The sequence below is a fragment of the Excalfactoria chinensis genome, chromosome 1 (genome assembly GCF_039878825.1).
Source record: "Excalfactoria chinensis isolate bCotChi1 chromosome 1, bCotChi1.hap2, whole genome shotgun sequence".
Classification (NCBI taxonomy): domain Eukaryota; kingdom Metazoa; phylum Chordata; class Aves; order Galliformes; family Phasianidae; genus Excalfactoria; species Excalfactoria chinensis.
In genome coordinates, this window is record NC_092825.1 from 29,747,590 (window position 1) to 29,775,101 (window position 27,512).

At 37.5% G+C, this 27,512-nt stretch overlaps 2 protein-coding genes across 5 annotated transcripts; one reads left to right on the plus strand and one right to left on the minus strand.

Moving 5' to 3' along the window:
- Window positions 1-1,525: 1,525 nt before the first annotated feature.
- Window positions 1,526-20,073, minus strand: RPAP3 (RNA polymerase II associated protein 3). Its single transcript, XM_072330400.1, has 17 exons — window positions 19,949-20,073; window positions 18,969-19,127; window positions 18,222-18,362; window positions 17,601-17,723; window positions 16,988-17,115; window positions 16,511-16,632; window positions 15,780-15,850; window positions 14,119-14,247; window positions 13,126-13,253; window positions 12,259-12,380; window positions 11,720-11,790; window positions 11,450-11,566; window positions 9,482-9,693; window positions 7,967-8,156; window positions 7,229-7,326; window positions 5,911-6,011; window positions 1,526-4,567 (listed from the first exon to the last, which is right to left on the minus strand). Exons 2-17 carry the CDS (start codon window positions 19,119-19,121, stop codon window positions 4,479-4,481), a joined length of 1,995 nt encoding a protein of 664 aa, XP_072186501.1. The 5' UTR covers window positions 19,122-19,127; window positions 19,949-20,073; the 3' UTR covers window positions 1,526-4,478.
- On the plus strand, window positions 19,994-27,512 carry ATP23 (ATP23 metallopeptidase and ATP synthase assembly factor homolog). 4 transcript variants are annotated; one of them, XM_072330413.1, is made up of 6 exons: window positions 19,994-20,353; window positions 20,825-20,870; window positions 20,972-21,053; window positions 21,623-21,760; window positions 22,953-23,036; window positions 25,134-25,659. In XM_072330413.1, the coding sequence occupies exons 1-6, from the start codon at window positions 20,110-20,112 to the stop codon at window positions 25,335-25,337; spliced, it is 798 nt and encodes a 265-aa protein (XP_072186514.1). In that variant the 5' UTR covers window positions 19,994-20,109; the 3' UTR covers window positions 25,338-25,659. The 4 variants fall into 4 exon arrangements, with proteins under 4 accessions (XP_072186514.1, XP_072186523.1, XP_072186543.1 ...); XM_072330422.1 differs by having other exon boundaries at window positions 20,096-20,388; window positions 25,134-27,512; XM_072330431.1 differs by having other exon boundaries at window positions 20,191-20,360.

Sequence of the window (27,512 nt, forward strand, 5' to 3'; positions counted from 1 at the left end):
AAAAGCTAGCTGAATCCCAGAGCTGCAGATACTTACATCATCTGATAGAGCCTGGCTCTTGTCAGAAGAAAATGAGATCATATTGGGCCAGGCTTTATGCAGTGCTGAGGGCACAGGGATGTTGCTGCATGGTGCTGTTCGCTTCTTTCAGAGCAGTCTCACTATTTCTGCTGCTTGGCTGTCATGTGCTATGGGCTCAGTTGCGTGACCAAGCTGAAGGAGCCTGAGACCCAAAAACAGAGAGCTGTCATATTCCCAGTGCAGGAAATACAGAGAGTAAAGTAACCAAAACCAGTGCTTCAGTTAGCAAAGCATGAGATGTGACGGGCATGTTTTCACTCATAATATTTAAATATTCAGTATTTTCACTTGTAATATTACACATTCAACCAATGCTTGCAGATTTTTGGGTGACAGATGTCAGCTTTACCACTCAGACATGCTTGTCTATGGAAGAATGAAGCATGAAGACAAGAATTTGCCAGATATCTGAGGATTAAGTATTTATTTCATGCCCTTTCATTGTTACAGACTATAAGGAAATATACCCTAAAAAAGTTTTTGCCCAACTTAAATGAAAATGAGTGTTTTCTTGACAATGTTGCATTAGTTGTTTAGTACAGCATAACCCTGTGACAGCCTAATTTTCACAGCCACAGGAATCCAATCACAAAATACTAAGAAATCCCAACTCCAGGGACAGGACTGGGGCCCTCAAGGCTCATGTTCTGCACAGCATTACACAGCACCTTCAGCATACAGTAGTACATGAAACTTCAAATAATATTTGTGGTGGTTGAGCTGCTCGAAACTAATTTCAGAAGAGGGAAGGTAGCAGAGAAGGCAATGTTCTGAACCTGACTGTAAACCAAGGCTGAAATTCAGAGATGGGATTCAGCACAAGGTGACATGTAAGGAGAAAAATCTCAGGGCAGAAATAGATGTATGCAAAAAACACACACCTTCACTGTTGCAATCAGGTCAAACTGAGTGCTTAAGAGAGATTACAACAGTGAACACCAATTTCACCTTTTATTCCAAAAGTTTTACTTCCATACTTATCATACCTGAAAAAGCAGATAAGGCCAGACTAAGCTCTAACACAGCTCCAGGGCCTTTAGCAGACTTGCTCCACTTGTAAATGCTGAATGAAGACTGAGTTTAAACATACAATGTGCTCCTGAGGAGCCAGAGTAGTTTTCTGCTCAGGAATGATCAATAGCAATGGCTTTTGCACAGTAAATATTTCAACTGAGAAATCCACATTGAAGAAGCGATCATGTAAACACAGAATACCATTGTTCCGGTCAGATCAGAGAAAGAAAAATACTATGTGATCGTCAGCTGCTACTTAAGTTTCATCAAGTTATAGCTATCCAGACTGACTGAGCCCCAAAGACTTCCCAACAAGATACCTTAAAAATTAGCTGAGGCAGGCTTAATAGCACTATTAACAGTTGTATTTGAGAGCTGGCCCACAGATGGTGCTTGTATTTAAACAGAAAGGCAAGGGAGAAGCACTAAGGACTTTGCAACCAGGATTTGAGAGCTTTAATTTTTAATTCTAAAAGATATTTTTGAACAAACACTCATACAGTTAATCAACAGTAACTGACATCAGTTGTATAAAACCAACTTACGTTAAAATTCTCTTTCTTTTTCCAAGAGGAGCCTAATGGCTAGTAGTAGATAAAATACTTTGATGTTCGGCTATCTCAGGACATTCTTATAAGCAAAACAGGGAAGCAGAGCTCAGGTTAAACTACTGCTGTATGAATGCAAATTATCAGAAATCAGAAAAACAACAGTCTACTGTCAAGAGAAAGCTGGAAGGATGTTAATGCAGAAACATTTTCCAGGATCGGTTCCAATGACATTCTCACTCACTGCCTAGGTGACAAAATAAATACAAAATATGCAATTTGGATGTCTCCCAGATTTACTGGAGGATGGTATTCAATGTAAAAACATTTGTAATCAGTGGTCTAGAAAATTATTCTTTTTATTTATCAGCATTAAAGCCAAGCTCACACTATAAGCTTCAAAATTTAAGTCTGTATCAGCTACTGCAATGGATAAGACCTCAAACTTTTGACACATTGGATGCTACAGCATTCAAGCATAGCACAAGGCCACAAGCTATTCCACAGTTTAGTTTCCTTTAGTTGCATTAGACATTTTCCCCCACCACAGCAGAAAGCAAACACTGAGAGGATTAATTAATAAATACTCTCCCTCCAAAAATAATTCTTTACTTTCTTCAGATCTTTGAATTTTTTCCATGTTTCATTTAACTCTTCAATTCAGAGATTTAGGAGTATCTTTAGCAATTTAGAAGGGAAAAAATATACTGCCTTCTCCTGGAGAAAGCGAAGCTTGCAGATCTCTGAATGCATTCTGCTGCACTTCCATGCAACTTCAGGCACTTGGCAGGTTACTATCAGAAATATAAGCAAAAAGTAGAGTGCAATCTGCAATACACATCCTCTAGCCCAACATCAGTAGCAACACAAACAAGGTCTTCCCATCCACCCCAACAAATTCTACATGTGAATAGTTTTGTTTTTTTTTTCAATCAGCCGTCATCATCATATGAAGAACCACCTACATAAAAGCAGAAGTGGAACCAGAAGCCAAACACAGCACTTTGTTCTCATTAAACGTACAGCGGACTGAATGGAGCTGTGGGATTCCTGACTACTGTTTTCAAATCTTTCCAGTGTCATTTGGCTTTTGCTGTTAAGGATCCATAGATCCATTACTTTTTTTTTCCCCCAAGAGCCTTCAAGCAGCAGTTTCTGAGAACACACCAAATGCTCTATGAGCATACCCTAGTCCGGCAGGCACCCGTGTTCCTGGGTCATCCAACAACTCACATGACAAAAGTATCAGTTTGTTAGAGAACGCTCTATTCCCACAAAGACATAAAAGTTACTTTTCTAACAACTTGCACTGCCATTTCTATTTATTTATTTATTTAACATTTCTATTATTAACAAGCAGCATTCTTGATATATTATCAGTAATGATTTACAGTGGGGAGCAAAACAGCTACTTACCAAGTACTTTGCTACACACCTGGTAATAATAGCCTGTGATGTAGGTAGGCTGCAAACAGCATTATACAAAGGCTTGTCCATTTCCCTAACAGCACTGCCTGTTATCCTTGTGCCAGTTCTATTTTAGAACAAATTCAAAGCTACCTTATGAATCAAGCATTCCACCTTTTTCAGCTACTCAGACTCCACCTGTGTATTCTGGGGATTATATATGTGAAACATTACACAGCTGTGAATGCTTTAAAATTGTTTTCCTAACACCAGTTAAACAGAAAATAACATTCATACTCTTTCCTATTAATTCACCTTGGAAGTTTGAACTTTTGTTCTCTTTTTAAATACTATGTATATTTAATCATTTATCTGAAAAAGACCACAACTATTCAAATAAAGGCATTAATGTCAGAAGGCTTCCACAGTTAGAGAAGTATTAGGAAAGCACAAGGTCTGAATTAAGATGAAAACAACTCATCGAAAGGATGAAATAGTTTGGTCAAGCGTAGAAAACAGGAAAGTTTTTGGAAGTAATATATAACTACTTTTCAAGTAGTTAAAGCACACTTCGTAAGAGGTGTTACTTTCATCCTCTGTTTATGTGAACAGCATGAGAAATCTACTGTGCATTTGCCTGATATTATTTCTTATTTAAGAATTCAATGTGATATCTCATGACTTTGTCTTCTTTATACTAATTAGCTTTCTAAGCCTTCTTGAGAGTTTTACCTGGTTAAGAACAAACGATCCTAAAGATAAATAAGATTACATTAAAAGTGCTCTCCAAAGACAACCAAAATGTTTTCTCCATACTTCTTTCATTTCATGGTATTTGGCTTCTGGCTTCCTTCTATTCTGCAATTACATTTGAAGTACACAGGAACATCTCGCATAACAGTGCTTTTAGATGAACATCAGTAAAGGAATTCTGGAATATTTGGCCATTACCCTTCAGTTTCACTCTGCATATTATACGTATTGGTGTGGTCTGTCCTCATTTAAAAAAAATACAACTGACGCAATATCTTAATGTTTATTTCACTTTCTGAAATAAGAAAAGCAAATTTCTTACATGTCATTTGATTCTTACCAAAAGCATGTTCATAAATAGATTTTATTTTTTCTTTTTAATAAAGATCTCCTTCTGCAGTTGCAATCTGAAATACCATTCACTGGTTTTTAGGCAAAGAGATTCCACTGAAGATACATAAATTTGTATTGTTTCAGGTGCTGGAAAGTAAATGTGCCTGTAGAACTACGAAATTCTCTCTCCAGGCACTGGCCATTTGGATGAATCAACTTTAAGAATCTAATCATATATACAAAAGCAACAGAACTCCAGTCTTTATAGGATTCTTCAGCTGAGTTCAACATGATGGAAGTGTGGAAACAGAGCAATATATGTGCACAACATCAGGAAATTCACTAGAATACTGCGTATTTCTTCTCCAGTTCTTCAACAGAAGTATCTTTCAATCCCATGTGTTTCAGATGGCTGAATAGTACCTGTGTAACTGGGAAAGGAAAATCCCAACAGAAACTGTTATTTCTGTGATTGAGAGTCACAATGTAAATTAGTCCACTGAGAGTAGAAATATTACTATATAGCTGAAATATGAGTATGTTTTCACAATTATTGAGAGAGTGAATAAAATTAGTGAAGACCTTGCTTTGTTTTGATGCTCATGAATTGGCTAAAAATACTTCTTTAAACAGCCATACAATCCTGAGAAAACAGATTTTATTTTGCTTACTATTTTGGCACTACAGCATTTACTACAAAGGTAAAAGTTAATGCCAGATGGCAAATAAAACTTACTTTGGGTTACGATGTTAAGGAAATTCCTAAGTGGAATTTAGTTGCACTTCAGTGAGTCAAATAAGTAACTTTAAAATTACTTTAAAGTAGAGTCACATAACATTTTGAAAGTATAATGGTTATTGGGAAAATGTAGTTTTAGATAGCAAATTTAGTATCACTTGGTCCTATATAAAGGTTTGGTTTGTAAGTGTCTCACTGTTACATAATCAGACGGGAAACATGAGAGGAAAAAAAACCACAATTTTGAAACGCAGAAACTCAAGCCAATGTCTATCTAAATCATAAACCAATCTAAGCAGCGTCTTGAGAACGTGAGAGGCAAACTCAGAGGTTTAGAGACACTTAATGTTGTTGGCAAAAATGAAGTCAGAACAGCCACGAAATGGTCTTAAATTGTGCAAAGTCAGCTGGTACACCTAGACCTCAGAGCTAAGACTTCACAGAAATTCATTCAGCAGGACAAGGGGAAATGGTTTTAAATTGAAAGGGAAAATTTAGGTTGGATGTTAGGGGGAAGTTCTTTACTAGGAGAGTGGTGAGGTGCTGGAACAGGCTGTCCAAGGAGGTTGTGGATGCCCCATCCCTGGAGGTGTTCAAGACCAGCATGGATGGGGCCCTGGGCAACCTGATCTAATAAACGTGAAAGTTTGGTGGCCCTGCCAGGCAGAGGGGTTGGAGCTTCATGATCCTGGAAGTCCCTTCCAACCCGGGTGCATCTGTGATAAACTTGTAGCATCATCAAGTGACAAGCTGAAATGCTAGTGGAGGCTATTTTATCAGATTAAAATGAGCTGGTATTATTGACAAAACTAAGGAAGATTTAGCTGTAGCTTTTTGAGCATTAAGCAACCACAAGATGATGAAAAATAACAACACTTCCCACATCAACCCCTAAAAAACATTGAACCAGACAACTGATCTTTAATAATTATTTAATGGAACAAACAACAAGGCTAGCACTATATTTTACATTTCTCTTGCTAAATTTGTCAGTATCATGACCTATGTTTTAAATGATGGTACTGAATTACTTACTTTTCTTCTCTGATCCTGACATAAACATTACTGCCATATCAAATCTTTTTAATTCAGATAGCCTTTGGAGGATTTCAAGGATGAGTGATGGCTCCTCTTTCCTGGAGAAGATTATTAGAAACATAAAAATAACTACTGTTCATTAGAAAGATTCAGTTGCTGCAAGCAATATTAAAGACGCCAAGAAATGAAAGGATCTTCTGCTTTTCATCTTTCCTGTTCATTCTTCCACTGACTAAGCACAGAGACAAATACTCAAATCTTCATGCAATTATGCTTTTAACATAGGGCAAAAGAGAAATACAGAAAGTGATGGACTGACGCAAACAGATTGCTGTTGAGGCACAGAACAGTTTTATGATTTAATGCTTACATCTTGCCCTAACAAACATGACATTAGTTACCGCCCTTTGTTTCCATACAGTATATTCTTAGACTGCGTTAATTTTACATTCTTCTGGATAACAAGTAGTAGTAAGCAGTCACTGTCTTCACTACAAATACTTATGAAAGAAAAATACTATTTTTGTTACTTGTATTTCTCCCTCCAGAAGAAATACGCCTTTTACCTCACTGCAAACAGTTTAAGCTTCCTAACTTTTGTAAGTCATATTACAAACATAAGACCATAACTCTTAAAAAGAACATCATGCTTCACACACACATATATATAGAGAGAGATATATATTTATGTTCATAGAAATGGAAGGAAAGCCTAGTATTTATTTACATTTGCTTTTCTCCATAGAACAACCTAAAACTATTTCCTATGTGGGATCTCAGAGTAATAAACAGGAGTGGCATACTGCCTCCAACAGGCAAAATTAAGAAATCAAAGTAGATGGTAATTTCAGAAATAATTGTCACCTCCTTTCTTATCAGAATATCTGCGTCCAAGGAGGTAACTAAAAATTCAGAATGTATCACAAGCTTAGCACAGAAAAATGACTACCTGTTTTCCTTAGGTTTAAGTTAATATAAATAGTTAACAATGTGCAACTGTACGTGATAATGGAACACAAAAATTACTTCATACGTGTCTAATAAACAATTGCTAATGCTACAGAGCAGGACTATGAGAGACTAGCTTCAGTAGAAGCTATTAATTTCTCTCTTTTCTGATTTTTCAATACATGTTTAATTTCTTATTAAGGAACAATTAAATCATTCCAAGTATTGCACCTTCAATAGTTCTTTAAGCCCAAAGAAAAATAACTCTGCAAGTGCAAATGTAAGAAGGAGGAGGGGAAAATGAACAAACAAACAAAACCAACGCAGAATAGCAAAAAGTGAAAGACAAAGGAAAAACCAAACTTACTCAATGTAGAAATCGTGTAGAATTCTCAGTATCTGGTTAAACAAATCTGGATCTAAGGATTTCTGGAACAGTTTTGGATAAATTGAAGGCTCTATTTGCTTTGGAAAAATTAAAATGGTGACATTGTTAAGGAAAAAAAAAAAAAAGTCACAACAGTCATGAGAATAAGAAATGAGAGTTTTTTGGATGTCTTGGGCAATGTCAAAATCACGAGGGCAAAAAAATAAACTAAAAAAATTACTGTTGTATATTTTGACTTCAAACAGTACTTTTGTATGCCTTTATCTTGAGAAGTTATTGTTAAGCTCTATAAGGAAGGATTTTAAGCAATTTTTTGTTAACAAAAATATATATAAGCAGAAGCAGCCGTTAATAGATCATTGTGTTCCATGTATTTGTTCACTTTAAAAAGAATATTGCTCTAATTAACATAGAAACATTAATTCGAGACATAAAAATTTAACATGGCTATGAATGTATTCAAGAGTTCAGAGTTCATAGATTTAAAGCTTATGTTTGAAGCAAGACAGATTACATACAGAGACTGTGCTCAGAGGGAAACGAAAGGGCGGGCACACAACTATTCAAAACTGGATCACACTATTTATTACATGAATATATTATAGAAAGGGATTACTGCACCCAGATAAGATAATCTAATGTTGCTATCTGTTTCACTTAAGTCTGCACTGTTGCCTCAGCGTTAAAGAAACTGTCACTCAGTACTACAGTTCATACCTTCAGGTACAAGTACATTTTTTCTGGGCAGTCTTTCAACTTTCTGAAATCAGATTCAAGCTGGAAAGAATTTGCAGGAATGGTAGGGACCGGAGATGCAGATCTAAATGATGTTTTGCTTTCTTTTTCTACCTGTTTGTTCACAGATGGATGCAATACCGATGAAATTCCTTTGACACCAGCAGGGAGCCTGGAGAAAGAGTTTGAAATATGTAATCTACAAAATATTTATGGAAGTCATTGCAGTGGAACATAACTAGAGACCTTTCAAATCCTGAAAAATCTACAATACATTCACCTGTAAAATTAAAAAGAAAAAAAAATCTATAAAATTAAGTAAAAATTAAAGTAAAATAAAGCACATATTAAAAACAAAATCATTCAATATACAAAAAATTGATACTCATTTAGTCTTTTCACTTACAAATACACTCAGGAGATCCCTACTTATTTTTTTTTGTAATAACTGACAGAAATCTATACCATAAAATTGCAAACACAGCTGCAGAAAATACTACATTTTCTGCAATTTCATAATGCAAAATAATATCTGTACAACCTAGCTCTGGCAAAGAGCTTATTTACTTTACAGCAGCTGATACAGTGCTAAAACATATTTAGGATGGAAATAGTGTTAATAACACACTAATGTTTCATTTGGACTATGCCGAGAAGTTTTCAGCATGTGCTATCCTGCTAGTGAGGATGTAGAGGTGCACAAGGAGCTGGGAGGGAACGCAGCAAGGACAGCTGACCCAAACCAGCCAAAAGGATATATGTGAAGGTATATTTTTATTCCATGTTTTGTCAGGTAAGTAAATATATTCTCAGAAGTTTTCTTTTTCCTTCAGCACCTCATAGTAAATCAATCTGACTCAGCTGAAAAGGCAAGGGGAAATGGTTCTTACAGAAGTCTTCAATCAGGATTCCGTAAAAGATATTAACACAATGAGATAACAATGGTGCATATATGGTTTTCCTAATCAGACAAGCAGAGTTCCAACACTTAGCTGGGACAGCTGCTTCTATGCTTCAGACAGACTGTCTAACACAATAAAATAAGGAACCCTGAGCAAAGCCAAAGTTACCAGCTGCCTGCTCAGAGGAAGAAAGGCTTGTGACATTGTCACCTGTTCCTTTTTTCTCACTCAACTGGCTTGCAAAGAATGCTTCAATTCTACTTAAGAATACACTTTGAATTGTTAAAATACAAATCATATTTAGGAAAGAAAGTACACGTGGAAGAGAATACGGCATATAGGAAAATATTACAATTGTATTCATATTCTAAACATAGGAACACTTACTAGTCTCTCATCTGATGCTACACAGGTTGTATCTGTTTCAGCTATAATGCAATCAACGAGGATGTGTAATAACTGCATGTTTCTTTGAACATTTTTAAAATTCAGATTCTCCAAATTACACTCTACACTCATCACACATAAAAATCTCACAATGAAGGTCATATTTCAATATTCTCTTTTAAAAGAAGATCAGAAATTTTATACTTACTGTGGTGACAACACATCTGTGATTTCTTCAATTTTCAATTGCTTTGCTTTTGGAATATCTACTGAAGTTAACTGATTGTCCTGATCTAGATTCTCTGTTGTTTCAATACTCACTGAATTCTTCCAGTTATTAACTAAAGAAGTAGAGCTGGAGAAATCACTATTCAGCATGTCATCATCAACTTCTTCAACAGCTATTCTTCGCAAAGGCTTCTGAATAGAACACATACTTGATGTCACATGCGCAGACTTTACATCAGTGCAAACAAGAGGCCTGGCTAAACTGCTGGGTCTAGTTTTAAACAATCCCATGATAATTGATTTCATTGGTGTTGGTACACAAGGAAGACATTCATTGAAGATAAATTTCCTTCAAAAAAGGAAGCTTCAGGACATTCCATGGGAGCTGTGTTATATGATCATTTATCCCTCAGTAAACCAGTGTACCCTTACCCTAGAGCATCTCAGAATCTGCACTATTTCCCTGATAATAACTAAAAGAAAAAAGAAAAAAGCACCCATTATGGTGAGGAACCCCTCCCCTCAGAAAGGTTGAATGATCCAGGATAGCTTGTATATTGACCAATGACGTGATCAAGCTTTGCAATTTAGCTAAACAAAGAAGTATCCGTCTACGTAACCTTACCTCTCAACTTAAAATATTAAGATTATAAATATTACTAACTCAGGCTGCCTGGCTGACCAAGTTAGATACATCACAAGGCAGATAATCCTACCACTGGAGGGTGTCCCAAGTAAATAAAATGCTTCAGCTTGTTTCAGCTCTGCATGATTACCACAAATTCTCAGCATCACCTACCACCACATTCATGAGTCTTATGACTCATTAATTAGTGGAACTTTGGAATTACTTCACTGAATATGAATATAGTCCAAACTGTTCTACAAATATAGGTACAAACATACACAGTTAAACATTCGGCAATTTAGACTTCCAGAAATGTTGGATTTCTCCCCATTTCTAACACAATACCACTGCAAGCCTTCCTAGCAGTCTGCAAACTGCTTTAAGTCACGTACAACTGGTAACAACAGACAGTTTACGATTTACTTTGACAATGTGCCATCTCATAATCATGCAGTGAGTGCCTACTGGATATGAGGTAAGAAGTTACCGTTCTCCCTTGGGGAGTATAAAGAACATAGATGATTAATCTGTACCTGTTCTACCTTAATAGAACTGGAAAGAAAAAAAAGCCACCTGGTATTGTCTCTTAATTTAGCAGACAAAATGAGAACTGCATGTAACAACCTATTGTATTTCAGCTACTACATAATAAATTGGCTTTCTAAAGATAGAAGTATTTGGCTATAGAGAGCATATATCAAAGAAAGGTATCACAACAATCATGCGTTTTCTATTCAAACTAACCACATGCTTTGTATTTACATAAAAACACACTATATGTCTATATCATGTTGTAACTCATTAATCTGATTATAACCACTGACAATTCATACTTTAGAAATACCATTTCCTCAAAAATAGCATCCAGATATATCACAGTATATGAGGATGAAACTGATGGCTCAAACTTACTGCAGAAACCCTTTGTGATATCAAAATAAGAGACAAGTAAGTAACATACCCTGTTAATAATGTAGTCGCTACAGAAACTGAATACAGCTGATGAAAAGGAAGAGGAAGTTTATCCAGAGCTTTCTCAAGTATGCAATCAAACATGAAACTCAATTGCTTCCCCTTTACTTTGTTAACTACAACATTAGCTACAGATCCAGGAGAAGGCTGTGAGGTTGCCTCCCCATTTCATATTATTGATATATGCACAAACCATGTTTCCTCTGTGGCACTGTTTACACTGTGGCTACAACTGAACACGCACAGAAATGCAGAACTGTATTTTAACTTAAACTCCTTTTTCTCTTCATTATAGACAGTGATTCACAAAAGCAAAACAAAACAAATGTCAAAAAACACCAAACTTACTGTTGATTTCAGGTTTAAGGGATTATGAGTAAGTTTCACTATATTTTTTTTTTCAGATTCTTTGATCAATACTGCAGGATATTCTTCACGACATAACTGTTCTTTCTCAGCTAATTCCTGGAAAAAAAACAAACAAACAAAAACCAAACCCCACAATAAGTAGTCCACAAAGATTAAATAAAAATTCAGGGAGAATGATGTTAAAAATTACATAATAAAGAATGAAAGCACTTATTCTAGGTTTACAAAAAAAGACAATAGTATACATACATTCCTTATTTTAGTGAGTTCATTTATTGCTTGTTTATTTCCAGGTTCCAGCTTCAAAACAGCTTCAAAATCTGAGTGAAAAATAACAAATGAAAACTCCAGGCATTTCAAGTTACAAAGTCTTCCTGACAAATTATTAAGCCCTCTGTTTCTTTTTATAACCATAAATTAAAGTCAGGTAATTCATCCCAAAGTTTTTATCATAATTCAGTTTCAAACACATTTTTCAAACAACTTACTATTTCTAAATAGCAATAGTTGTAATTTCACACAAGCCAGTTATCCTATCACGTGAATACCAAAGCAATAAAGTTGCATACATATTCAATTTTAAAAAATATTTTAAAAAAATCAAAACCCATCCATCTTAACTTTTGCACTATAATTGATAACCTCAATTAGTCAGAACTGAATTCACTTGTTATCAGAAGATATTAAAAGAAAAAAAAAAAAAGAAAAATCAGGATCTCCTTCTACTTATCTATGTCTTCGACTTAACTCCATCTGTTCATCACACTTAGGCTAATTCAAAGTCGTACCTTGCATAGCTTCTTTTAGCTTTCCAAGAGCAACTCTTGCAGCCCCTCTTCTAGCAAAAGCTTTAGAATAAGACGCGTCTAACAGAAGAGCTTGTGTACAGTCATTTTCTGCCTCTTCATATCTCAGCAAAAAAACAGTACAAAATTAATAAGAAGCTTCATAAGCAGCTATCAGTTTCAGCTGAAGAGACAGAGTTATTCAAAACAGTAAAAACATGAAGACCTTAATTACCTATACACAGATAAATACAAATCACTGGGACAAGACGTGAGAGAAAAGTAAACAAAATAAAAAAGAGCATATGGTTTTTACAGTCATTTACTTTTGTTGTAAGATAAAATCTCATTATAGTTATGTTTGACGATGACTGTTTGGTATAAAGCATGCATTTCCTAATGTTCCTGGATTATTTCAGTAGCGGGTAATTAAAATTAAATACATTGTATGTACATGTCTTCATTACTAGCATTCGAGAAGATGACTATTTTCTGAAGAAACTCCTACATACTCCCTTTCCAGTTAGAAGTTACGATCTACTTACTTAGTGCAATACTTAGTAGCTGATTGTTTTTATAATCAAAAGAGACTAAGCTTGGGGCAGGCTCTTTGGAAAAAGATTAATATGTAGAATTTTACACGTGAAAGAATGAAAAAAGTCATTTAAGCTTTGCTATAATTTCAATCTGATGATGTTTTATTATCTCAGAACTTCTTTCCTATGAGATATATTTGAAGATCACACTGAATATTAGGAAGAACTGGAGTGACTGTAATGAAACTTGGGTGAAAATCCCCTGGATCATTATTTTTTTCTGGTTCACAGAGGAAAAAAAAGAAAACAGTATATTACATACAGTCCAACTTACTTCTGTATCTTGAGATAGGCCATGGCTCTGTTAGCTGGCAGAAGTGCATTGGTGCCATCTGCTGCTATACCACGTGTATAACATTCTATAGCAGCCTCATACTTTCCTTCTTTGAAATAACCGTTACCCTGTTATATTTAGGAGAAAAAGTAACATTGAGCAAGACTGAGTGCAATTGGCTCTTCTTAGACAGGGTCACAAAAATCAAGGTGACAAAGTGTTCCGGTTAAATCAGGCATTTACAGTGTATTTATTTTTATACAATCTCTGTGCAGACAGACCACAAAAATCTACTTTTCCAGTACTTCAAAGATTAAAGGCAAATGCTACTGTACAGTTTGAGGTGATTAGAGATATACATTAGGTAGATAAAAGGAACAAAGAGAGGTGACAGTAAAGAAATTTTAGTCTATTGAAGTGCAGCAGCAGCAGCAGAGTTGAATGACTGGCTGGTCTGTGCCTGGCAGTATTGAACTTGTCAAGAGTGAACTGCAACCTTTTTTTGCAATTTTTGCAATTGATAGTGAAAAAAGCAGTAGCAGAGATGACATTTCTTTACTGATGAGCAGTTCAAGCCACTCTCTACTGAAAGTTAATAGCATACAGGGTGGTGAGGCACTGCAACAGGCTGCTGAGACATGTAGTGGATGTCCCATCCCTGGATGCACTCAAGGCCAGGACAGATGGAGCTCAGGACAACCTGACCTAGTAGTGGGTGGCAACCACTCCCAAGGCAGAGGGTTGGAACTATATGATCTTCCAACCTAAGCCATTCTATGATTTCTTTATTGTGGAGTATTTTGTGGTTTATTTTTTTTCTTCTACTTACAAAATGTATGCTGCATTTTTTTTTCCTACAGTGAGTACCAAACACCCTGCATTTACAAAGTTCAGGACAGAATCTAGTTTAAATTTGTGTATTTGCATGATTAATAGTACAATACAACATTTTACTTTGCTAGTTCAACTGTCCAATCAGAAGATGCAACTTACCAAATCTTTTTCTGTAACAGCTTTCTGTTTCAGTTGCATTTCTTCAATGCACCTTTTCTCGTTGTCTGTTAATTCTGACCTGACCACTTCTTCAACCTCTTTTTGTTCTGAGCTTTCAGATGAAAGAGCCTGTAAAGGTATCACTGTTTCTCAATATGCATTTCCCTCACTTGCACGTTTTCAGAACAGGAGTTAGAATATATTCTAGACTTCTAAAGTGTAACAATCTGCCAAGCATTTTAACACAAGTTCAACTTACAGTAAGAGCGCAAATTGAAGAGATTCCCCTAAACTGTTCTCAAAAATGCATTTCTATGTGGGCTTGCGAATAGGGATAATACTTAGTAAATAAAAGGAATATAATTTCTGAGGCATATTCCAAACTCACATTTCTTCAATTATTGGAGACTTTGGGTCTTCATTTTGAAAAGAAATTTTCAAGAATTTTCAAGACTACAGCTAAAGAGGTAATGCTAGGTCACCTTCTGTTCATCTAGGTTCATCACAATCAACATTCCCTCTTATCTAAGAGGGAATAAAATACTGTTTCACTAGGCTTAAACTTGCTTCCTAGCTCAGCAGAGCAACCAGAAGAACCATATACAGTCTAGCACTTAGGCTTTAATCTACAGACAGGAGGACACAATTTCCCTCACATGCACTGCTAGTTTGCACCAAAATGCTACCTGTGACAAGAACAAAAAGAACATTAACAAGAGGTTAGAAAAACACCTGATGGAAGATGATAAGCCACAGAAGTTGCTGGGCCCGCTCAGTCACAATCTGCCAACCTACCATTACAACAATATATACATATCCACTCCAAAACTAGATGCAATTCAGTTACAAATTTTGACCTCAGTGATCTTCAAATGTCAGAAAAAGACTGAGCAATTTTGTTGAATACAGTTCCTGTTATTAGTTAATAACAATATAAAATGAACAGGATGAATTAAGTTATGTCAGGATCTATCATCTATACAATGGCTGGATGAATGTGAAGAGGAAAGGGATCTAGGGGTGTTGTTGGCTGAACATGAGTTGACACTATGCCCAGGTGGCCAAGAGGGCAAACAGCATCCTGGCCAGCATTAGAAATAGTGTGGCCAGCAGGAGCACGAAGGTAATCATCCCCCTGTACTCAGCACTGGTGAGGCCGAGCCTCAAGTATTGTGTTGAGTTTTGGGCCCCTCACCACAAGACACTGAGGCCTTGGAACATGTCCAGAGAAGGGCAACAAAACTGGTGAGGGGTCCAGAGCACAAGTCTTATGAGGGGCTGAGGGAGCTGGGATTGTTTAGTCTGGAGAAGAGGAGGCTCAGGGAGACCTTATTGCACTCTACAACCTCCTGAAGGCAGGTTATGATGATGAGGAGTTTGGCCTCTTCTCCCAGGCAACAAACAGGACCTGAGGAAATGGCCATAAGTTGTACCAGAGGAGGTTTAGATTAGACATAAGGAAACACTTTTTCTTGCAGAGAGTGGCTTGCCCAGGGAGGTGGTGGAGTCGCTGTCCCTGGCAATGTTCAAGAGGCATCTGGATGAGGAGCTACGAGATAGGGTTTAGTGGCTTGTGGTAGCAGTGGTTATGGGAGGAGAGTTGGACTAGACAACCTTGTAGGTCCTTTCCAACCTTGTGATTCTATGATCAATTTTATTACCTGTTCAATTTTCTTCAGTTCACTTTTTGCTTCAAAGTTGTTGGCATCCAGCTCTAAAACTTTTTCATAATCTATCAGAAAACAACATTTCAGATAGGAATTAGAGGTTAGCAACAAAAGCATAAAATCAGAGTATTCCTTTGAGACAACCCCTTTCTGTAGTTACCTAAAAATCCTGATATTACAAACAACAAGTAATTCTAAGGTATTCAGTGCTCAAGTATCATGTAAGTATTGACAACTACAGCAATTATTTTGACTTGAAGTGTATGGGAGATTGGTAATCACAGCCTGAACCTCTGATTAATCAGCTGAGGCAAGTGTGGGGTCAGCTGTGGGAGCACAGGTGAGAATGATGTAGCTGTGCTCCTGGAAGGGGTGGAGCTCGACTCCACCTTCTCTGAGACCTCATTTAAGGGCTGACTCCCACTGAGGCAGCATCTCTTGGAGATAGCTCTCCAGTGAGGACTGCCCCAGCTTCTTCAGCTAAGGAACCACCACTGGTGAGTTTCCCTCTGCTTATTACTTCCGTACGTTTGTTACCATCTTTGCTACCATCTGTATATTAACAACCAATACACGAAGCTTGAATTTTACCTTGAAATTTTACCTTTTAAAAGGAAATGAAACCTAAATTCCTACACCAAATATGCATGTCATACAAGCTTTAGCCAAGCACACAAGTGAACAGTGTATGTTTTTTAAGGAACATGTTAAGAAAAAAAACCCACCTTCTTTAGCACCTTGAAAATTTTTCAAAGCAAAACGAGCAGCCCCTCTTCTGGCATAAGCCTTAGTGTAATTTTTATCTAAAGCGAGTGCTAAATTGCAATCAGATTCTGCAACAGAAAACCTATCAAAAACATGAATGAGTTAGTTTGTACACACTTAGATAACAAAACCCAAAATCTTAGGATTCAAACCTTCACAGGCTTTTTCTAAAGTCAGAATCTTGCAGGCTTCTCAAGAGACAGCACAAGTGTTTAAACAACTTTTGATTCAGAATACATCAAATCAGGAAAGGAAAGAAGATGACCATCTACTGAAACAAAATATAAGCAACTCCCTCATACCCTTTCTTCCCTGAAAATAAATTAGAGCCTTAGAAACAGAGCTGATAGATGCTGAAAGGTAAACTAGATGATAAAGCCATGCGACTGAAGATAGCAAATCAAAGAAAAAATAAGGTTCAACAATACAATTCTTACTTTTTCATTCTATAAAAAGCAGATGCTCTGTTTGTGGGCAATACTGGATTGAATGGATCGGAATGCATCCCTCTAGTGTAGCACTTTATAGCTTCATCAAAGTTTCCTTGTTTAAAGTACTTGTTACCCTGTGAGTAGAAATGAAGGAGTAATCTTAGCAAATTATTGCAGAGATATTAATACTTTTTGATTTAAAAGATAAGTCAACACTTGTATTTTAGAATGGTCAAATGTTTTTAATAGCTCTCAGAAAATATGGTTTTACTATGAAATATTTCCTGTAGCCAAAATGCCAGTTTGGTTCATGCAGGAATTCTAGAAAGCATTCCAATTTCTTAATATAAGAACAACACCAATATACTGACTGTAATTAACTGTACATTAAGTAGAACTTGCCATCATCAGTGACAAGAAGAAGGAGAAACACAGTCAGAATTTTAAATGTTGGAGTAATGGGCAGGAAAACAGACTTCAAAAAAGTCTGAAGAGAGAGAAGGCACATTCCAGTCTTATCTTAGCGAGCACTTTAAGAAGAAATTACAACAGCTCCCATGTTTAAGTTGCTTTTTCATAAATAGTTTGTATATAATAAGCATTGGTAATGCTGTATAACCTTTTCCTTTTCTGCAAGAGCCTTTTCTTTATCTATATGAATTCCATCTTCTTCAGAGTCTGATTCTGGAGATACAGAATCATGAGTACTATCGTCTTTATCAAGTTCTTCCAGTATTTTATCCTGAAAATAAATAAAATAAAGCATTATCTTTACAGTAACTTAAATATACAAAATAAATCAAGTAAAACCTTAGGAAAATGAATCATCTGTTTAAAAATCTCTACCACTAAGGTTTTCTTCGTTGAGAAGTATTCTACACTCCACAAGCAAGACACCTATCTTCTAATACCAACAGAAGTGTTTATTCTCATATTCTACTAGAGTTATAATCTTTTAATAGACCTATTGTTAAAACATTCCTTCTCCCTTAAAGTCAAATGCAATCTGCTGGATGAAAGCACACTTGAAAGAGAACTGGAGTATTTCTCATTATTCCCACGCATAATCTTTCATAGGGAAAAAGTTATTTTCTTTGTCCATACAATCTCTTGTAAAGGAGGATGCTGGCCTCTAAATGTAACTCTAGCACTATAAGAAAACGTGATTTAAAAACAAAATGAACTTGGGAAAGAAAAACAAACACAAAAAAGATATTAACAAGCAATTACTCTAACTCACCACATCAAGTTTTCCCCAAGCTTCATAATCGTAAGACTTGATCTTGTTTTTCTTGTTTTCCTCAGTGGTTGTCTTTGATGGGACTTTATTCTTGCTTTTCTTCTTTTTCTTAAACGTCTTGTTTCGAATGGGTGGTAAGTTCTATATTGAAATAGGCACTTTATTATAAAACAGACATACAAAAGTTGCTTGAACTGAATAATCTATGGCACCTATGTCTACGCAAAGTTATCTCCATCTACTGCCTAGTTTTATTTCATAAATCTAACATGAAAGCTGTTGCCAGGAATTCTACAAAAAAGGATAGCCATCATAAATTTTTCGATATATACTAATAACAAGTATTACACGCATGATATAAAGTTTTAGATGACAACCTTTTGCAGAGTATCACTGATTAATACTTTAAGAACATGCAATGAATAAGTAATACTGATGCTACCAACAGAAATATTCTACAAGATCTATCAGGAACTGATTAATTAATTATCAGTCCCAAGCATTCATGATCTCCAGGCTATAGATTGAAAGTTGTGTTAGCAGCCCAATTTGCATCGACTTCAGATGAAGAACAAATCAGTTCTTACCATCTATTCAGGTATTTTAAGTCAGAACATAATTTGATGAAGATAACTGTGATCTCTGAAATAAAACATCTGCAAACCAAGTACGTTTTTATAGTACAATTAAAAACATAGATATATCTAAAAAAATAAATAATCATCATCACAAGTTCACTCATTTTACCTCTTCTGGGACACCACTCTGTTTCCTTAACTCAGTATCAACTTCTTTAATATCCTTTTCCCAGCTCTCTAATTCCCTCATAAAATCCTGCAGTTCTTCAGCATTTTGCTTCATCTGCAGCTGAAGCTCCAGTGCTTTATTTGATGCAGTCATTGCAATCTGCCAAATTACAAGAGGAGATCTGCCTAAGGAGAATTATTAAGTATGTATTGAAAGAAGCTAGCAACTTCACAACAACAGCCAAACACATCTGGCTTACACAGTAGACATGCTTCTCAAATAGCATGGCAAAAAAACTGGATATAGAGACTAAGAAACACAATTAAATGTACTTCAGAAAACAAAAAGTCAAGATATTATTTAGATTAAATAGAACAAAAAATAAGTCATGCTCTCCTACTTAAATTATGGGATTTAGTAGGTGAAGAAAAGTCCAGGAAACGATGATAGTTTAAAGCAATTTCTGGAACAATTCTCAAAAGACAGAATGAGGAAAACCTCAATATATTCACACTCAGACTCAGTTACAGATTAAGATATACACACTGCGTTGTACCTGATAGAGACAACCTGACAAGCCCACTCTGAAACACGCTTTCTGTCAATGCAGGTACGCTTAAATATGTGTACTCTTATTCTTACCCTGAGGCGGCTCTCACTGCCTCCCGTCCCGTTACCCAGCACGGAGCGGACAAAGCAGCACGCTTCAGAAGGAGCCCCGGAAGAACAACAGCGGCTCCGGGTTCTGCATCCCGCCGCCAGATCCTCACCGCCTCCGGGAAGCCTCACCGGGTGCCGCTCGCCCGCCCCTCACGCTCTCCACCTGCCCATCCCCACGCGAGTGCCAAGGAGACGCGGCCAGGCTCCCATCACCCGAAAGCAAGTTAGAGCAGCCGTCACACCGCCTACGTACACGAACCAAGACCCCGCTCGCCCCCATCCCGGCCAACCGTTCACTCCACTGCCCGTCTCAGCCTTACCAGCACCGCCTACCGCCGCCGCACAGCCCGATCTCTTCCCAGGCTGCAGCACAACCGCGCTACGAAAACTCCGCAGCAACAGCGCATGTGCACGCAAATACACCTCACTTCCGCTCACGTTCCGCAGCCCCCGGCCCTGCTTGGCCGCACCCCCACGTCACATGCCGGGAGCGGGCCCAGCGATTGGCGCTGCCGGGGCGGAGCCCTTTGCCCCGCCGTCGGGGACGGTGGCCGGCAGGATCGGGGGGGTGGGTAGGGGACGGCAATGGAGGACGGGAAAGGTGCTTCGCCGCCTGGTGCTGAGGGTGGGGAGGAAGAGGATGACTTCGGATACCGGCTCTTCCCCGATCGTAAGAAGGAGCCGCAGAGCTTCCTGGTTCGCAGCCTCTTCACCTTCCACAACAGGTGCCAGGTGATGCTGAGGATGACTCTGGAGACGAGTAAGCTCTCACCTGGGCTTTGAGGCCTCCAGCCGCCCCTCAGGGAGCCCTGCCGTCAAGTGCCGGGCGCTGCCCCTCTAGAGAGCTGCGGCGGCAGGACGGGGCCTCAGCAGCTGTGGGGTTCGGAAGTTCATATTTAGGGGTTGATTGCTGTATGTTGCTGTTGCTTGCAAAGGCTCTGGCCGCTATCTGCATGCCTGCTGCTTATAAAATAACGTCAGATGTGACTTCACTTCTGAATAGCTTTGAAGCTATTGCTTTGCATATCCCGAGCTCTGGCATAGAGATGTGAATGATTGCCTGGAGGTTGAATACTGCAAAGCAAAACTTTATGTACGTAGCGCGTTCTTTCTGTTACGACTGCCTTTGTATTCTGATTATGGATGACTTTCAAAACTTTTGTGTAGTGAAACTGACTGCAGCGATGTTTTTTTAGATCCATATGCTCAATTGCTTATTGCGGCCATGAAGCAATCTGGCTGGTACGTAAACTACTTCATCCTGTTCGATGTAGTAACATCTTCATTGCAGCGGATTAGCAGTCTGTCTCAAGTTGTTCCCAAACTTTGTTTGTACCTTTCAGCACTGTTTTCAATGATAGGCACTTTTCTTGTGAAAACTGTGATGGCTGCGTCAGCGGAGGTTTCGATTCTGCCACTTCTCAGGTAAGCACTGAACTAGATGTTGTCAATACAGAGCATATAAACAGGGGGGAAATCAACGTTTTACCCAGGTGGATGGTGATAGGACAAGGGGGAACTGTTTTACACTCAAAGAGGGGAGATTTAGGTTAGAGTTTTAGGTTCAGGGAGAAATTGGCCCAGAGGAGTTTGGATGCCCCATCCCTGGAGGTGTTTATGACCAGATTGGATGGGGCCCTGGGCAACCTGATCTACAGCTTGACTTAATGACTGGCAACTCTGCCTGCAGCAGATCCTTTCCAAACCAAGCCATTCCGTGACCTATTAGAAGACTACAGGTTTTTTAATGTTTTATTCCTTAAAGAAAAAGTGTTTCTGTACTGATATCTGAGTTAAAGTCATGAAAACAAGGCACATGAAAAGTGTTCCAACAGTATTGAACTTGCATTACTGATGGGGATACTAATGTTGAAAAATGATGATCTAAAGAGTCAGATCTAAAGAGAGCTGTAGGTGTTATGCAGAAGGTCTCTAAGAAGCGAAGGAGATGTTGAAACTTAATGTAAAAGCTATATGTATCTCTTCTTCTGCAGATTGTTCTGTGTCAGAACAACATTCGGCACCAGTCCCATATGAACCGAGTGGTCGCACATGAATTGATACACGCTTTTGATCACTGCCGTGCTCATGTTGATTGGTTTAAAAATGTCAAACATTTGGCCTGCTCAGAGGTGAGTTCAAATGATTCTGATGTTATCATTGAAATCATTGCTGGTTGTTATTAGGGACATTTAATCAGATTTCCTGTTGTATAAATTTTTAGTTAATGCTCTTGAGATATTTTGTTCTTCCTGTCCGGTCAACCTAACCAGTTTTCATTCAGAGAACAAACTGTTTGTTTTCACACATAGTGGTAAGTCAGTGTTATACTAAGCAGAATGTAGTCCCCGTGGGTAGAAAGTGTAACAAGATGTGGTTATTTCCAAATTAGAATCATTTGATGTTAGAACACATTCACATCTTAATTGAATATTTGTACTGTTTTTGTTCTCTCCTGCAGATTTTGGTTTGTTGGAACTATGATAATCTGCTTTTCATTTAGACATTTTGTTTTCTATAACATAAGAAATTTTGACTGTAATGTTTCTAGTTGCACATTTTATATTGTATACATAATAGTACGGTATTGCTAGTGTAGAACTGTTTACTTCTGTATTTGGAATGTGCCTGGGCTTGATCTTGCTCTTCTTGAGACTGTTTTCTCCAATTATTTTGCTACATATTTTATATAATTATAGTGTTTCCAAATTTCATTCAGTCAGTGTTTTCTTTTTCCTTTTCATATTTTCTCTGTATTTGTTTTCTCTTTGGTACTTAATTTTAGGCAATTTAGTTTTGTTTGTGTTTTTTAACCAAGGAGTTAGAGTGTGGAACAGCTGATGTACAGAAGAAGTTGTAGTGCACAGGACAAGATAGTTTACAATCTAAAGAATATGTGCTCATTTAAATGTGTCTATTTCTAAAGAGCTTGGGTTACTGCTATTCTAGGTATTGCAAATAGTAGTCATTGAAAGTTACCTGCCTTTCTTCCAGACTCTTTTATCAGTTTCTAAAATGGGTGCTGTGAGGATGAACTTAATTACTTTTGTATGTCTGTATGCATACGTTTGTTGTTTTCAGCTCATTCATTTAAACACTGAGAATATGTGAGCTTTAATACCCAGAGGAATCTACAGGCTGTATAGTTATACTTTGTAATTCATAGGAGTACACTAAGCGGTCAAAAAGGGTATTCTGTACTTTGTAAATTGGAAGGGAATATTTTCTTTCTGCAGCCATCGGGAAAAAATTAGTTGCGTTTAAAAAACTTTGTATTTCCACAAGTTTTTCTGATCTTATGGCTTTTCTTTTCCCCTTCAATAGATTCGAGCTGCTAATCTCAGTGGAGACTGTACACTGATGAATGAAATAGCTAGGTTTAAATTTGGATTGAAAGGACATCATCAGGTAAAAACTATAGATATTAACATCTTCTGATTAACAGATGTACCTTCTTTACTTGTCTAGTCTCTCCCTTCTTTTATAGCTGAAAACACTGCAGAAAGAAGTAGATGACTGACAGTCCTTAATACCTTTGTTCAACTTTTATCTGCCCTTTGTTTCACTCACTCCATTTTGTTCTCTCATTACTGAGTCTCATTTTGTACTTGTTATGTCTCAAATTTCCTTAAGGCCCCTGTTTTACTTCCTCTGTAAGTTTTCCCTTGGATGTGTGCTTCATGATCTGTTAATTGTGCATAGCATCTATGTCCAGGCTGCACTCATTGTTTCTTTGTTGTTGCTCACATTCCTCTATTTCCCTGCAGTCTTGTTCATTCTTGGCTTGTATTCTTTGTGTATTTCCATTCTTAAATCTCTGTACCAAAGAGAAGAGAGCAGAATGCAACTAAGCAATCTGCATCTTCCTCTTACTACTCCAGCTGGAGTATGTTCTTAATGGGCAGGCAGAGGAGAGGGGAAGCCTAAAGAGCTTAATCTTGCTTCATTTTTCCAGGAGTGTGCATTCACATTCCTGTCCCATCCTGCAGTTGTTGCAGGTTACTGAATGCTTTTCTGCAAAGCAGCAGTCTCCTAATATTTAGTTTTCTGCATTATTTTTTCCTTCTTCCTCTTCCTTACTCCTACTTTTGTGTCTCCTTTACACTGTTCGTTCCTTCTGCTGTTTTACATATGTAAGGTACCAGTCACTCCTGAACCATTAGTCTGTAATTTAATGTCACAGTTTATATAGTCACTCGTGCCTGCAGATGTGTGTGTAATAATAGCTTTTTTTTTTAATTTTTCATCCACATTTTATATTACTGTTCGTCTCTCTGCATTACCCTGCAGTTCCATTTCTGGAGAGCAGTAGTGTGACAGGACCAATGCTCCTACAGATGCCACGGACTTGCTGCTTAATTAACCTTTGTTTAATTAACTTTTAGTGGTTTGTGGTTAATATTGTTTGTTTCTTTTTGATTGATTGTTTTTAAACACTTCCTTAGTTATTTTTGTTGGAGTGAAATACCAAAATACTTAGTGATATTATAGAGCATTGCCACTGACAGTAAATTGTTAATAGCAACTGAATAAAAACAGGGTAACTCTTAAGGGTTTGAAAACTGGAGGAAGAAATATTGCAAGGGGTTTAAGTAACCCCATCACCTGACCCTACTAAGGACAGGCAGTTTGTTTTAGAGATCTTTGGAAGAATGACAGCTGGCCTCAAGGTTTTGATTATAATTAAAGGTTTGTAATCCCATAAAATGTTAGCAATCAGCACTGGTTGTTATCTACAGTTCCTATCGGTTAGTGTAGCTTATACTTAACACTCACTTTCTAGAATTCTTAGTTACACAGGCTTTTCAGTCACCTGGACCCTCTGCACATTGGGTCAGATTCTTATTATTTTCAGCACGTAATGCACTAATCATAACCTGAACTCTCAAGTCACCTAAACAGATATGAGCCACTTGCTCAGTCCACCAAAACAAAGATGAGTTGCCAGAGGAGTCAGGTTTGACCATAGAGCAGCAGCTCTTGTCTGGCTCCCACTTAGTGCTTGCTACTGCTTGATTTTATAGAGTTTCCTGTTCTGTGTCCCAGTTCCAAGTGTTCTTTGTGTAAGCAAAAGTAGCCATAAAGAAAGGTAACAAAAAAATACAGGAAATCATTCCTTTTTATGTTTAAAAGAATTTCAGGTTGAAAAGTACTAACTGGAACCAGTTAGTTTATTTCTGATGTATTTTTTTGTGTGCAAGTTAAATTATACACATACTCAATACCCACAGCAAATCTAATTTAGTTTTTATTCCTGTTGAATGGTATATCCTTTGCTTTTCTGAAGGTTTATGTACACAATGGGAAACTAAAATACACAGTCAAAACAGGATTGGAAGTTACATATTTTAATGCATATTGGAGACATTGCTTGGCTCTTCTGTGATACAAAATTATTGTGTGCGCAGTAGAAGTTAGTACTTGACAAAATCTTTTTTAAGGAAAAAAGGATGTATTCTGTTTTTCCAGTAATGACAGATTTTCTTTATCTGATTTTCATTTTAGACTTGCGTGCGAGACAGAGCAATTCGTTCCATTCTGGCTGTTAGAAAAGTTAGTAGAGAGACTGCGGAAAAAGCTGTGGATGAGGTTTTTGATGCCTGCTTCAATGACCTGGAACCATTTGGGAGAATCCCACACAGTAAAACAGATGCAAAACGTGCTTATAAAGACTTCCTGAATCGAGATCGCTACACTGCTAATTTGTAAAGGAGAAACATGAAAAACTGTGTTAATAACTGGTTGTTCTGTAACATCTGGAATTACAGTCTACACACACAGTGCTGGTGGAAAGGGGCAGTTCAGTTCTTTTGAGTGTATCAATTCCTTTTTAAGTTTTTTGCAGGAGCCGTCTCCTGTCGAGGTAAATGAAGTAAATGAACTAGACTAAAAACACTGTTTCCTCGCCTGTTGTTCTGGCAAGATCATTTAGTATACCAGATGACTTGGCAAATAATGATCTGCGTATTTCAGTGCACATTTAATTCAGTTACTGAATAAATTGTTTCATAAAAATCTCCAGTTTTCCACCACCTTTGATACATAGTCATAAATTTGATATTGGTTATCATTCTGTTTGAAAAAGTGGGCATATAACTACAGCTCTCTCTATATATTTGACAGCTGAAGCTAAATCCAAAATGAACTGCCACATATATCTTTGAGCACCTCTGAAATCACTGGAATTCTGCCTTATCTAATGTCATTTGTAACATAAAGCCTTTTTACATATTAGGAATTTGACTAACAGTCAAATTACCAGGCGTACCAGATCAAACCTACAAACTGGATAAGCATTGTTAGAAGAGTCTCCACCAACAAGTCTTACACAAAAGGTTTGTGTAACTTCCTGTACTCTAAGGCAGGTAAGTTCATCTCTTCATCTGAGAAAGGTGGGAGCTCCTAACTTCATCTAAAATCCTAGAGAACTTGTCTCATTCTACTTTTATTTCCGAATGCAGGATATTATGTTGTCTTTGACCTGAGAAAGCCATATTTTCTTCTTGAAATTAGAACTGAGATTCTACAACAAGTACAGTACATTTCACTGAAATAATGGCTGTGTGGCTCCTCAAAGGGCTTGTGGGTATGGCTGCTAGAAGAGTTACTGGGTCAAGACTGAAGTGTCTTACTTAGATCCACAAAGCGTCAAACAGTCCACTGATTATTACTGTTTCACACTGATTACCAAATATCTTAGGCCTTCAACTTGAAGTCAGTGGATTTATTTATTTATTTACTGGTACTATCGGTTCTCCTCAGCAGAATTGCTGGGATTGGAAAACTGATGGAGACTATCTGTCAACCACACCGCAGACAGCAGCGTAAACTAGGGCAGGTTTTTCAGGAGCAAATGTAGTTGGGTTTGTATATATGTATGGACGGAGAATCTCAGAGTAATCTTTTCCAGTATTTAGTAGGGCTTGTAGGTATGCAAATATATACTGAATGGAATTACCATTATTTCAGTTTTTGCTCATTTCCTCTCATCCTTGGGCACCACTGAGAAGGCTCTGGCTCAGTCTTTATTCCCACCCTTAGAATCATAGAATTGAACCTATTACTACACATTTAGAAACTTATATAGTGCTTCCTCTGCTGTGGATAAGTTTGTTTTTGTTTCCCATCAATCTTAAGAGACCTAGGGTTCCTGAAAGCTCATCTTACTAGTGAATACTGAGTCTATGAAGTCATCTAGTCTTTTTCATGTCCTTTGTCACCAAGTCCACTGTATTGTTCAGCACTGGCCCCACATTTTCCTTAGTCTTCCCTTTTTAGCTGGTATTCCTGTATCCTATGTTGCTGCTTTCTATGTTCCTTGCTAGATTCAACTTTATTTTTTTGTTTGTTTGGTTGTTGTTTTGTTTGTTTTTTGGCCTTTCTAATGCCATCCCTGCATGCTCAAGCAGCGTTTCTGGAAGTCCTCCTGAATCACTCAACTATGCTTCCACCTACTGTGCTTCCTTTTCACACTTGAGTTTTGTCACAGCTTCCTTATTCATGCAAGCAGGTCTGCCATCTTTTCTCAGCTTGCATATAGGGATTGATCATTTTTTAATTTGGAGGAGGCAACCCTTATAAGTCATCCTCAAGTCATCTAGCCCTCATGGGCCCCTCTCCAGGACTTTCTTTTAAACAGGTCTGAATAGATCCCTTATGAGGTTGTAATCTGCTGTCCTGAAGGTTTTAAACTGAAAGAGACCATTCAACCCAGGCCATTCTATAAGTCTAAGAGTTTTAGCCATGCTTTTTGCTTTGTTCCTATCATATAAAAGGCAACTGTCTTCTCTGTCTCAGCTGTTCTTAAGGAGCCTGTCAGCACTCCTATGGGGTGAGCTCTTCCACTACATCTCTGTGACCCTAATAAAATCATTGCACTGCAAC